Source organism: Crocodylus porosus, unplaced genomic scaffold, assembly GCF_001723895.1.
Source record: "Crocodylus porosus isolate Cpor-Errol unplaced genomic scaffold, CroPor_comp1, whole genome shotgun sequence".
NCBI lineage: Eukaryota > Metazoa > Chordata > Crocodylia > Crocodylidae > Crocodylus > Crocodylus porosus.
This window is the reverse complement of record NW_017728949.1, coordinates 464,261-478,643: the sequence shown is the minus strand read 5'-3', so window position 1 is coordinate 478,643 and position 14,383 is coordinate 464,261. Positions and strand designations below refer to the sequence as shown.

General features: G+C 47.4%; 1 protein-coding gene across 1 annotated transcript in view; it reads left to right on the top strand.

Annotated features, from left to right (window-relative positions):
• Positions 1-732: 732 nt before the first annotated feature.
• The window catches only part of PLCD3 (phospholipase C delta 3), a 69,538-nt gene continuing 55,887 nt past the window's right edge, over positions 733-14,383 (top strand). Inside the window, exon 1 of the mRNA XM_019553495.1 lies at positions 733-804. Within this exon, the coding sequence (XP_019409040.1) occupies positions 733-804 (72 nt within the window). The remainder of the gene's footprint in view (positions 805-14,383) is intronic.

The window sequence follows — 14,383 nt, the reverse complement described above, 5'->3', positions numbered from 1 at the left end:
ATGGCCTCTTCCTGGAGGGCTGTCTCCAGTGGTGTCCCACAGGGATCCGTGCTTGGACCCATGTTTTTTAACATATTTATTGACTTGGATAAAGGGGTGGAATTCTCTATGATTAAGTTTGCCGACAGTAACAAGCTGTGGGGAAATACGGGCACACCAGAGGATAGGGCAAGGATCCCGGGTGACCTAGACAGACTGGTTCTGTGGGCTGATCAGAATCAGATGAGGTTCAACAGGAAAAAGTGCCAGGTCCTTCATCTGGGTAGGAAGAACCTTCACCATAACTATAGGATAGGTGGCAGTCCACTGGCCGGCACTGCATCTGAAAGGCACCTGGGGGTCACAGTCGACTAGAGGATGAATATGAGCCAACAGTGTGGTGAAGTTGCTGGCAGGGCAAATAGGACTCTGGCATGCATCAGCCCATGTGTTACCAACAGATCCAGAGAGGTGCTTCTCCCTCTCTACCTAGCGTTGGTGAGGCCAGAGCTGGAGTACTGTGCCCAGTTTTGGGCACTGGACTTCAAGAAGGAAGTGGATAAGCTCAAGAGGGCACAGAGGAGGACCACCACATGCTTAGGGGCCTGGAGGATGGGTCATATGAGAGACTCCAGGAACTAGGCTTGTTCAGTCTGAGTAAGAGAAGCCTGAGAGGTGACTTGATAGCCACCTGCAAGTATGTTGGGGAGAGCACCAAGATCTGGGGGAGCAACAGAGGAACCCCTTGGGAGGATGAGGACCAATGGACACAAAGTAACAGAGGAAAGATTTAGATTGGACATAAGGAAGAACTTCTCCATATGGGTAACTAGAACCAGGAACACACTCCTGGCAGAGGTGGTATGGTTGCCATCCATGGAGGTGTTCAAGAGGAGGCTGGATAAGCACCTAGTTGAGGTAATTTGAGCTCATTAACCTCCTACCCATGGCAGGACTTGATGATCTTCCATGTCCCTTCCGGTCCATTGATTCTGTGATTCTCTGATTCTACGCTGGAGAAATATGGGCTAAATAGAATTACCATAAGGTAGATACATGATGTTTGAATACCTGCAAGCAAGGAGTACCTATAAGTAGATTGATGTTAGAAAGGCAGGAGATCCCAAGTAGGTTTCCAGAAGGGTATGCTCTGGGCTCAGTGCTGTTTAAATGAGTTTAATAATTACTTGGACGCAGGGATAGAGAGCTTCCTGATCAAGTTGCCAGATGACACAAAACTGGGAGGGCTTGCAAATGTTTTGGAAGTAGGCTTAGGATTTTAAAAGGATCTTGGAAAACTGAGCTGTAAACAAAAATGAAGCTAAACAAGGACCTATGTAAGATGCAACACCTAGGGAAGAAAAACTGAACGCAAACATACAGAATGGGGGATAACTGGCTAGGACGTTGTATTGTTCAAGAGGATCTGGGAGTTCTGGTGCATCACAAATTCCATATGAGTCAGCAATACAATGCTGTCAAAAATGCATTTTTGGGCTGTATTAATAGAAGCATTGTTGAAGAGGCTGGAAAGCAAACTGTACTGGGAAAGGTTAGGAGGACTAGGTATGCTTAGTCTGGAGAAAAGGAGATTAAGGGAGATATAACAGCTGCTTTCAGATATTTGAAAGGGTGCCATAAAGAATGGGGGGAACAGCTGTTCTTTCTCCCTTGCTGCAGCAGTCAGCACTCTGGTTAGGAAAAAGTCACCCAGTGGCAGCCCTTCATTGGCTGCTGCACTGGCAAGAATTCAATGCCTCCCCATGCACAGCTGTAAAACCAGCAGGGTGCACAGTGGTGAGCTGGTGTGACTACCCTGGTCCTAGCACTTTGCCTTGCTGCTTGTGTCTCCTCCTCCTCTGTGCTCCTGGCTAGTAGTGTAACTGGGATGGGGTGAGGAGGGCACTAGCCTTAGGAACTGATTTAGTGAGGTGCCAGCAGCATCTTGCAGTGCTTCCTCTCCCCTACTCACTGACACCCATCAGCAAAATTGCTAATCATACCTCTTCTCTGGTGTCCTGTTCTTGGCTTCTAGCCCCTCATTTGCTCCTGCCCACAGGTGTCTGGTCTGGACACTACTGTGATCTGCAGCTCCTGACTCTTGCTTCCTGGCCCCACTTTGACTAACAGCTTTCTGATTCTGGCTCCTTGACTTTGGTTTAGTCATGACCCCTTTTTTGGTATCTGTTCCCTGGCTTTACCAGAACCCGCATGTGACTGCCCTGACTCCCAGTCCTGGAGTCAGTTTCCTGACCTTGGGCCTGACTGTCCAAATCATTGGTGTAACAGATAATGTGGCAATAAGTTTAATTGCAGGAAAGCAGATTTAGATTAAATCTTGGGGAAACTCACAAGCTGTAAGACCAGTTAAATAAACAAACAAACTACCTATGGAAGCTATGGAGTCTCCTTCATTGGAGGTTTTCAAGAAGAGGCTGCATAGGTGCCTGTCTGGGTAGACTTAGGAAAAGCACAACCTGCACCGGCCAGAAGGTTGAGCCCTTGAGGTCCAACTGACCCATGAGGTCTCTTCCAGCACGATGGCCGTGTATACACGAGACACTTTATTGTGGAGTTGACTAATTAGCCTCACAGTAAATCATCACTGTCTATGTGTGCAATGATATTAAGTCAGAGTAAACTGATTAACTGCCTGACAGAGTAAACTGATAGTACTGCCTGACACAAGTACTATCGTACAGTGGAGTTTTTTCATGTGCTGCAACACACTTGTAGATAGTGACTGGGGCTGGCTGGGCCACAAGTGTGCCACAATGTCGGGGCTGTCTGCCAGTTAGCCCTGCACTGTAGCACCCTTGTGCCCTAGCCAGCCCCTCTGCAGCATGTTGAGTGGGGGGGAGCAGCTCCAGGCTGGCAGGCTGACCCCTCAGGCCTTCTGCCAGCCGGGGCTGTGCAACCCTAGATTGATGTGCTGTGGTTCTGGGTGCACGTGTAAATGCTGCACCCACGAGCAACAAACTCTGGCATTAGCTGCACCAAAATCTACTGCATCATATTAAAAGTACATGTAGACATGCCCAGTGATTCTCAACCCTGATATCCACTGTCTTAGCTGCCTGCAGAGGGTTCGGGATTGAGAGTGTGGTCGGGGTAGAAAGGTTTATTGACTTAACAAAAACACAACTACGTGTAGTAACAAGACAAACAATGATAGACAAGAACAATTTGCGTTGACAACTTATTGGCAGTCCCCTCTGATGCCTGATGCACAGCAAGTTTCTGTTTCCACAAAGTTCAGCAAAGTCGGGCGTCCCCGATCATTGCTGTCCAAGGGGTACCAGGAAGGACCCTGGAATGCAGTTCTTGGGCTCCTCAAGGTCCACGGGCCCACTGATCCAGGCAACAGCTAACTAATTCTTTTCACAGAGCTGTATCTTCCTTCTGAATGGTTTCCAGATATTCCAGCTAATTTATAGCTTCTGAATGGGTCTGATAACGTACAGCCACTCAGATTCCTTTTACTCCAACTGTCCTTAGACTGACCAATAGCAGTACAAGCCTTGCATTCCTTTGATAAGGTAATTTTAACTGTGCCACAGGGCCTTACTACTGCTAGGCTTTGCTAAATTTACTAAGCCTTACTTACACAAGGCCTCACTACATCTTAAACTTTAATTAGGCTTTTAGCAACAACATATAGCTTAATATCTAAACAAATACAGAAAAACACTTGGTCTAATCTTCATAGAGCCTTCAGCAAGCACCTTTTATCACACAGGCATACTTATCAGCTGTCACAATCCACCATGCTATTCTTCCAAAGAAGTCTGATTGTGAGCATGAGTCCAATCTATTAATTGCAGCGTCCTATCCTTTAGTCAACACTAGGCCATAATTTTATTGGCAAATGCCATGGGCCAGGGACCAATCTGTGCATACAGAACGCTTGGACTGCCTCTGGTTTACTTCAGTGTCCACATCGTCTAGTAGGTGTTGTGAGCAGTCTGCCTTGGCATGCAGGAAAAGACTTTAAATCTCTTTAGTGAGTCCCCAAGAACACTGCCTCTCTCTGCAATTGAGCTGCAGATGTGTTTGGCATTCTTTTTTTTTTTTTGGTTACAAATTAAAGCTAGAAGATGTAACCAGAATTAATCATTTCCCTTACAGCTGCTGGTAAAAGGCTTTAACTCCCTGGACTAAATTCAAAAGACCTCTATCAATTGAGCATCACTATAATCTGCAGAGGCAAGGGATTGAGAGGCAAAGGCAAAGCTCTGTGACTGAGTAGTTTTCATTTTTTGGAAGTCTAATTTTAAATATAAACTTATTCATGGCGTGTGTGTGTGTGTGTGTGTGTGTGTGCGTGTGTGCACATGCATCCACCTGAGTTTTTAGGGCTTGATTCCCAACATATAAATGAATGGGGTGGAGGAAAGCCTGAGTTGTGAATCTGGGTTTTCTAAATGTAGCTTGGCTACCCCAAGGTTTGGGAGGGGGCTTTAAGCTCCTAGGGCACTTTTACATGTGCTCTGAGGAGGGGAGGGGAGAAGGGAGTGCTTTAAGTAGAATGTCTCTGAGAGCTGCTCTAATTATAGTGCTGCAGCATCTCAAGTATCAGTGTCCCTGTGCTTCAAAATGTTGGCAGGGTCATTTGAACTAAAGTTCGTTCAACAAGCTTTAGTTAAAGCGACCCCACTGCCATGTTGAAGCACAGAAACACTGATACAGGTGATGTGGAGGATGGCTGGACTCAGAGCACAGTAATTACCATGTTCCAGCAGACTTGAGTAATCTAGCCTGCTCTTATGTGCTGTAATTACTGTGCATCAGAGCAGCCGTGCAGCACACGTAGAGGCACTCCTAGTTATCCCTGTTCCCAAACAATGATAGGAGAGAGCAATGCATTTAAAAAGCAGGGATATGGGGCCTCCAAAAAACAGTAATTATGACTGGATTTGTCTTGGAGGACTCCTGTCTTCAGCTTGTGGGGGATCTGTGTGTCCTCTACTTTGTCAGCACACTTCTAAGAATGGAGTCTCAGACACTGTCCTTCCTCTAGCACCTTTGGGACATCTGCCTTAGCCTGGTAGAAGAGAGATACCTCCCTGTCTGGCAGTGACAGGGAAGTTCTCTTGGGTCTGGTTGTTCCCTGCCCTGCTAGGATAGGACCATCCACTAATGAGCACTTCTAGTGAGGTGCCTAGGTATCCCAAGAACTAGGATTCCCATAGTCCACTCTGCCCCCAAACACCACTGCAGTGCTGCACACAGGCAAGGAGCTGCAAGAAAAAGGAAGGCAAAAGTCTGGGGCAGAGAGCAGTGTCATAGTACTTGTCACTTGGGCCAGTTTGGCTTGTGCTGCAGTTCGTGGAGACAGTGTTGTGTCTCAGATCCCCAGGACTGCCTTAAGCTATACTGGGGCAGTGTGGGTCCTTGAAGCAACCTAGATCCAGATTCAGGAGGGTGCAAAGGTGGCTAACAACTGCCCTCTTGGCTCTCTACCCTGGGCTCCAGGAGATGCTCCACAGGATTTCAGCCTACATTTTCAACACCTTCCCTTGGAAGACTGTCCTGGCCTCCAACCACAATCTCAGTGGCACTACCCTTGTATCCTACATCTCCTGGGCCCTCATCCTATCATTGACTCTGTTGTATCCCCACACAGCTCCCCCTAAAGAACCCTAAGGAGCAAGGTACTGACATCTATTGGCTCTGTCATCATCTTGACCAAAGGCTACTCTTTACTTCCCTTCAGTCTAAATACCCATAGCCACAGGCTGGCATTAGTTTAAATTACATGCACAGAGCTAAGGGCAAGTTCTATGTTTATTTTGCCCAACACCTTCCATTATAAGAGAGTCTTGTAACCTTTTCTGAGGCAGCACTAACATGTCCATGGCTAGTTGTTCCTTGCAGTGTAGCAGGGAAAGGCTTTGGGAGCAGAGACGTGCCTCTTGTGGATTTCAGATACATCCCTTTTGCATAATGGCCTATTGAGAAACACTGTTTCTCTGCCTTGTATTGCTTGGCATAACTTTAGAACACCACTGAAATTACTTGGCTTCATAAGGGTGGGGACTGCTATTGCAGCACTGTAAATGGCACTGGGCAGATTACTTGTATCAAGTAGTTGGTTGGTAGCCACTAATCTGTGTGTAGGGTCTGATAGCCAGAAGTGTTGTGCTATGAAATTGATGGGAGCTGTGTCAGGTTGTAGCCCATGTAGTCCAGGAGAAGCAGTATGAGACTTGGAATTTGTAAAGGCTAAGGTCAAATCCTGGTTCAGCATTTATCACAGCGCATGGGTACATCCAAACATTTTTCCCTCCTTGTAAAACAAGGGTGATGCTTGCTCATCTATCTCTCATGCACATGGTGAGGTTAAAAAAGATCAGAAAGGACGTGCTGGGTAAACACAAATTCTGTGTTCAGTTATGGTGTTTGGATGGTGGCAGTAGAAGGAGCAGGGACCACTGAGCTAGGGAAAGAAAAGTAGTTGCCTGCTTTTGGGAGAACCATCTACCCTTGCCTGAAAAGAGTAGTTTAGCCCACACCTAAAAAGTGACTTGGGCATCTAGAAAGTGGGCTTTTGGTGGAATGCAAACACCTATGCCCAATAGTATGATCCTCAAAACTCACCCCTAAAAATCCTGTAGGCATCTAGTTTTCACCAAAAGTTCTTCAAGGTCTGCCTCTGCATAAGCCCAGAACTGCATCCTTCTTGGAAGGGCTAAGCAGCTTGGCACTTATTTCATGCCTAAACAAAATCAAAATCCTGTTTCTGGATGTTCCTTCCTGTAGGTCCCCTGAGATCCCTGATTTGGGAGCATGCTCTGAGCCTGGCTCTTACACACTGGTAGGACAGAGTTCCACACAAAACACAGCAGCCAGCTTCATTCAAAGCAGTATTAATACTTGATGGTCAGAACACACACCCAGGCACAAGGAACATCAAATTCCTCTCTATACAATTAAATCACTTCTTCAGGAGAGGTGGAGGAGGTTTTCCCTTTCTACCTGGACCAGCCTATAGCCTAGTAGTTTAGAGACCTACCTTTGAAGGTGAAAGCTGGGGGTTTGAAACCCCACAGGCAGGGGAGGGGCACCCCAGACCACTGTCTTTAAAAGAGCAATGGTTCCTCCTCTGTGTTTGAAATATGAAGTGAAGTTCCCACCTCCAGGTGTGGGTTCCCAGTAATGAATCCTGGTTGTCATAAATGCCTCCCTGTAGGGCAGGGTTCTGTATCTGAGATCCTGAGAGGGGCAGGATTTTGGATGCACCCCATCTCCTCAGTGTTTCCAAATGGCTGACTTAGGCAGTGGCTAAATGAATCCCACTCTGAAGTGCTGTACAAGGAGATCAGACCTCTCACTCAGGGCTACAGATTTCACTCTTTGGGCCAGACACCAACAAGTTTGACACTCTGATGCTAAACTTCACAGCTCCTAAGAGTCTTTGTGAATCTAGCCCAGTGATTTTTCAACCATGGAGCTTCATCACCCTGGAGTGCCATGAGATCCCTTTAGGGGTGCCACCTAATTGTAACACTGTGAGGTGTACATGCACCTACGTACACATGATTCACAAGATAAACCCAGAGTTTTCAAACTGGAATCCACAGTGTCACAAACATTCTGACTTGTCGTGGTCTGTCTCAGTTCTTTGCAACAAAATTGTTGTATTATTTTTCCATAGTCAAAAAACGAGTGAAAACAAAGAGCTGGCATTTTCTGAGGGGTGCCCTGAGGCAAATGAGGGCTGCCTTAAATCTGGAAAGCTTGAGAAGCACTATGTCTGGCCTTACGTTCCCCTGGAATTAAACTGCTTTATACTACTGAGGCACAAGGGGGAGGTGTTAAGCTAAGGGTTGACCACAGATCTATTATTTTCAAGTTTGGCAGTTTTCAACTTTTTTTCACATGCAGACCCCTAAAAAATTTCAAATGGAGGGGCAGATCCCTTTCAATTGTAAGTGTGGGTATTTATATGCTTTTGATTCATCATAGTCATCTTTCACAGACCCCCTTAGACAAAGCCTGTGGACCCCCAGAGTCCATGGACTACAGGTTGAAAACCACTGTCCCAGTTTATGAACACTTGAGTTTGCTACTTACTTAACATTCCCTTGATGTAAATTATTTTAGAGTGTTATGAAATAGATACATGTACATGCATATATACATCTATCTATCTATCTGCATATATATGTCTATAAATATTATACAGGCACACATACATGATACATGTTAGAGAGCATTAGTGGTGTTCTTTTATACTGCAGGGATGTCCAGTGATCCTAGAAGAAAGAGGACTGATTTGTGCTAATGCTAAAAACATGCAGAGCAGGGGAAGGAGTCCTTGCTCCAGAGAGTGGTCAATCAAAGGAGGTAAGACAAAGGACTATTATTTCAATTTCACCTGGAGGAAGAGGGCCTGGATCCTGCAGGAGACCACTAATACCCCAAATTCCAGTGCAGTGTTTTAACCTGAAGACCCTTCCTAATCCCAAAACCTCAGAAATCCTCCTTAATCCCAAAACCTCAGAAATCCTGAGATACATCCTGAAAAGCTTGGTGATGAGATTAAAAAGAATGAGATTTCTCAAATAAGACATCTAGAGCTTTGGTGGTGGGGAGAGGGTTAAGTTTTCTCTGTAATTGCAAGAACTAGACAATAGTTTGCTGTTTTTAAAGGAAGCTGAGATTTTTGCATAATCACGTGATTCCAGGAGCTGGAAATTTAAGGAAGAAAACATGACCAGTTCTGGGCACCACACTTTAACAAGGACGTGGGCAAGCTTGAGAGAGCCCAAGGAAGAGCCACCCATATGATCAGAGTCTTAAAAAGCAAGACATACGAGGAAAGGCTGAGGGATCTGGGACTCTTCAGCTTGAGGAAAAGATGGCTGAGAGGGGACCTGGTAGCAGCTTACCACTTCACTAGGGGAGTACAGTAAGGGCTCGGTGAGCAACTGTTCACCAGGGCACCCGAGGGGAAAACCAGGAGTAATGGTCACAAATTCCTGGAAGACCATTTCAGACTCAACATCAGGAAAAACTTCAGTCAGGGTGTCCAGACTGTGGAATAAGCTCCCTCCAGAGGTGGTGCAATCACCTTGCTGGGCTCACCTGACCCCCAGTTATCTTTCCTGCCTGGTGCAGGGGGCTTGACCCAATGATCTTCCGAAGTCCCTTCTGGCCTTACAATCTATGAATCTACAAATGACCAAGTACTGTACATGAGTTGACAACACCGCTACTTCTTAAAAGCCAGATCAAAAGTTTAAGTCAATAGACAGTCTTCCCCTGAGGCTGGGGCTTTGGATCAGCCTCAGTTATTCTCTCCCTATAGGTTAGTCCCTCCAGTCCCCAGTCATTTTCACTGCTTGATCCAGTTTTTTAAAGTTATTTTGCACAACACCTAATGAAATACTCCAGTTGTGGCTGCTCCAGAGACTGACTGGGGTTCCCCTGCACACACAGCCTAAAAGTGAGTGGGTCTTTATGGGCAGGTCTGTGGCTACAAACCATGATGGTAACACTATGTCGCTGTAGTGACAAGCTATGTTGCCACAGCTTGTTGCTATAGCAACGTAGTGTCTATAATTCATGGTGCATTGCCAGGGCTGCACAGTACCAGTGGGTACTGCACAGCCATTTAGTGCTTGCTAAAACGAATACTACATGACTGGGCAGTGCCAAATGCAGTCAGGGGCACATGTAGATGTGCCTTATGTGTAGCAAATTTGCGTCTAATTTGCTGTCCACTATTGCTCTGGCCTCTGAGCAAGGAATCTCCTTTGCCACTTAAAAGCTGAGTTTTCCAAACAAAACCCTGTGTGTGTCTGCAGCAGTGTAGTTCTCAACCTTGCTAGACACAAGGCATGTGTCCAAAAAGACCAGCTTTTAGTTTTTACTCTTTTTTGACTACAGAAAAACAATAATGGCCAGTATTAGTAGAAGCATTGCCAGGAGATTTAGGGAAATGATTATTCCCCTCTATTCTGCACTGGTGATACCACAGCTGGAGTCCTGTGTCCAGTTTTGGGCCCCCCACTACAGAAAGGATGTGGACAAATTGGAGAGAGTCCAGAAGAAGGCAATGAAAATGGTTAGGGGGCTGGGACACATGTTTATAAGGACAGGCTGAGGGAACTGGTCTTATTTAGTCCGTAGAAAAAAAGACAGAGCAGGGATTTGATAGCAGCCTTTAACTACCTGAAGGGGGGGTAGGGTTCCAAATAGGAGGAAGCTAGATTGTTCTCAGTGGTGGCAGATGACAGAACAAAGAGCTATGGTTTCAAGTTGCAGCAAGGGAGGTTTAGGTTGGATATTAGGAAGAACGGTCTGACTAGGAGGGTGGTGAAGCACTGGAACAGGTTACCCAGAGAGGGGGTGGAATATCCATCCTTGGAGGTTTTTAAAATCCAGCTAGACAAAGCCTTGCCTGAAATTATATAGCTGGGGATGGTCCTGCTTTGAGCAGGGGGTTGGACTAGATGCCCTCCTGAAGTCCCTTCCAATCCTAATTTCCTATGATTCTATGAATAGACAAAGTTTTCTCTTGCAAAGAACTTAGAAAGACCTCAATAGAGCAGAATAGTTTTGAACACTATGGATTCCTATTTGAAATCTCTGGGTTTATTTTGTGAATCATGTTTGCACACCTGACAGTGCTAACATTATGCCACAGGACCCTGGTTGAGAAGCACTGGCCTAGAGCATCCATCCCAGATCAATGCTGTACAGACCCACACAAGCCATGAGCCCATGACCCAAAGAACTCACAGCCTGGCTAGGGAAGGTAGACAACACATGGGAGGGGAAACAGCTTCAGAGAGAGAAAGTGCCTCACTCAGGTCACACACAGAGATATGAGGAGAGAGGCCTCCAGGCTCTTACAGTGCCTTGATGTAGTATCCTACTTCCCTGGTACCTGACAGCTTAAAGGTGCAGCCCTTCTTAGTTGTCAGCAGCTGTCTTTGCCCAGTTTCGGGCCCCCTGCTCTGTGCTGTTAATAAAGGTCTTCAGTAACAACAGATCTGGTGGTAGCTGAGCCTGATCTGGTGCAGAAATCTCTGTGCCTATCCCCATGGGGAAAGGAGCAAATCAGTGTCATGGGGCAGTGCATGGAACACACACTGTGCCTCTGGGAGGCGGGTAGAAGCGGGCAAAATAAAGGCTTTTTGTTGCAGGTTGGCAGACCTCCAAGCTGCTTGAGGAAGGAATGAGATCCTGTTCTGTACACACAGCCTCCAGGGACCACAGGCTGGTGACTGTTTGCATGCAGTGGCCTCATTGAATCAGATCTCTGGTTCTTACGGTCTTAGAGCTGGGACCTAGGACTCAAGATGCCTGGGTTCAGCTCTGGGCTCTTACAACCAGCTCCCTCAGTAATTACTGGTATAAGATTATAAAACAGGGTCCTGTGGCTCCCACAGCTTCAGAACTCACAGTTGTGGGTCAAATCGTACTCCAGCTTTCCCTTGCAAAGAAGTTTGTAACTTCAAAAACATGGGGCGTAAGGAAGGCCCATCCCTGAGCATGCATTAGTGGCTGGGAGGGGGAGGTCGAATGGTCCCTGAATCAGAAATTGCAATCCTGTTAATAATGCTGTCCTTTCAGTTACCGCTGAAAGCATTTCCATCACCTAAAGCAGGGGTGGCCACCCTGAATTGTGAGATCCACAAGTAGCACAGGTAGATCAGGGAGGGGAAAGGCAGCACAGTGGCAGATAAGGCAGGAAGGAAAAAGCAGAGCCTCCAACTGAGCAGGGAGCACAACGCAGAGCACAGGTAGGCAGGGAGCAAAGGGCTGGGAGCAGCAAGCAGAACAGCAGATCAGCTGGAGGAAGGGGATCCACGTGGCACTTGGGGAGCATTCAGGGATAATTTGTGGCATGCCTGCCAAAAATGTTGGTCTCCTACTGCCCTAAAGTTTCCCAGCATGTTGTTTTTGACCTCCCCGCCCCACTGGGACCTGCTTGGCACTGCCGCTTGCTAACCAGCCTGATCCACATGGGGGAGCTCACAGATTTCACTTGTGGTCATGGAGGCTAAGTCATAGGGAGGCAACACATGAACAGGGCGGCAGGCACATATGGAGTTTGACTGTGAAGCTGTCATTCCAGCTGCTGTACAAGCTGGGGGAGGAGGGAGTTAAACTTAGGCCTTCCACCTCCCAGACAAACTGACTGCTGGGCTAGGGAAGGGAGAGTTTCCTTTGTGTGAAGGTGGAGCTCCTTAGTTTCATACCAGAAGGGATTGAAAAAGGAGGGATTGAAAACGAGACAGGGCCACACTCATTTGGGCTATCAGCTGGCCACTGCTGGTTTGTCTTCTACTCTGCCCCTTGGCAGACAACAGGCAATGCACAGAGGTGGGGCAGGGCCTGGCCTCCACTTGGTGCCACTAGATGCTGGGCAGCCCTGGCCTTCACTCCTGCACCTGCCTCTTGGGGCCTGGTATCTCCTTAGTTGCTGCCCAGCTGTGAAGCCCTGGCTTCCAGCCCTGTCTTGGCTATAAGAGGGAAGCCCACAGGCAAGGGGAGTCTTGACCTGGGGTGGCTGCCAGGTAGGAGGCAAGGGGCTGCCACCCAGAACACTGGCCAGTGGAGCCAAGTTTTCCTAGTGGGACTGAGCAGGGCTCGAGCGCCATCCCACTTCCCTGGAATGACTCTAGTCCATGCCAGGAGTTGACTTACTACCCCAGGGAGACAGCCCAGCAACTCGTTTACCAGCCTGCAAGTTTGAGACTGGCTACCATCTCAAACCCAGCTTCTGACCCTTTCCTTGCTGGTTGCCCCCTCTTTTCTTTGCACCTCCTTAGAAATGAAACCAAGACTCAGCCCTGCCCTGCAGTTGGCCTGCACGCATGGGCTGGAGGGCTGGCCAACCAAAGTTGTGTTGCTCAGTTCAAGGCCTCCCTCATCATGGGGATTACTTGCTGGGCGGCTTCTCTCCAGGACCACTGCTTTTTTTTAAAAAACTCCCCCTTGGAATGACAATTAAGGAGCCCTACTTGCAAGTCCAAGAGCCCCCTAGATTTCATGGCCTAGACCAGGGGGTCTCAACCTGTTCAGAATCAAGGCATCCCCAGTACATTCAAGGCACCTCTTGGAAAATGCCAACTCCTATATCCCAGGCTAACATAGACTGCCTGACTAACTGTATGTCTTAGATTGTGTTAACATATAGGAACTTTGTACCCATGTGGCTACCAACCATGGGGCCCTACAACTTTACAAAGCCATGTAAATAACCATGATTTTTAACATTTTCTAATAACATTTCTAATCTGTTCTTCACTTGGTTTTTGGATGACAGAAAAAGAATAGAGCAGGTCTGTTGCAATGCAGCAGCTCCCTGGTTGAGAATCACTGGCTTAGACTATGTACAAAGAGACCCAGATGAGTTCAAGGGTCTCCTCCACTTTGCACAGGGTGGAGGTGGCTTCTCAGCCTCTTTTACCAATCCACAGACCCACCTATCCTCTGGGTAAAGCAGGGAACAGCCCTCAAAGGCTAATAGAGGTCATGATCAGACCCAGGGCAGGGTGTAGCGTCCAACCAGCAGTCAACTGAGGTCAAGCTCCATATGAATGTCCATCTCCATCCAGTGGGTCAGGGAGCAGGAGAGCCTTGAACTCAGGTCTCTCTTTCAGATTCATAGAACAGAAGCTGACTTTCTTGAGCTTCTTGACAGGGCAGGGCACCTCGTGCTTCACTTAAAGTTATGGCCACACCTGAGTTGAAGTTCACCTGAAGTAAGGTTTCCACCCCAAGGTAAGGTTTCTGGCTCTATTTAAAAGCAGTTAAATGGGGCTGTCAACTGGGAGCTGATTAACAGGAGCATTGAGTGGTACATGGGCAGAAAAAAGGCTCTCTTGATTGGCAGCCCATCACAGCCATTAGAAAAGGAGAGAGATGGTGGTTGACACCTGTGGGATAGAGAGTTTGGAAGGGATCAGGTAGATGACGATGAGCCCTGAAGTCAAGAGACTCCCTCAGAAGTGCTGTTGCCACTGCCAACCAGTTGGCTTAAACTTGGGGGGGAGCAGGGATAAAAGGGGGGTGCCACTGCATCCCTGAATCTGCCTCTGGTTTGACCCCAGACCCTTGGCTTTTGAAGGCCAGCAGTGCTACCTTGGCTCTCACACCTGGGTTCCTGGCTTCCTTCCTAGCTGTGCTGCCACAGGGGCCTTTGCCCCACTGGGATGGGCAAAATGATGGAGGTTTTAGTGACCACAATAGGCCTTAGGATAATTGAAGTACTTAACAGCAACAAAATAGCTTAGGAGCAGACATGGAACAGATGCAGCTCCTGTTTAGTATGCAGCTATTTTCTGTTTCAGTTTCTCATAGATTTCATAGACATTAGGACTGGAAGGGACCTTGGAAGATCATCGAGTCCAGCCCGCCGCCCAAAGGGCAGGAAGTCAGCTGG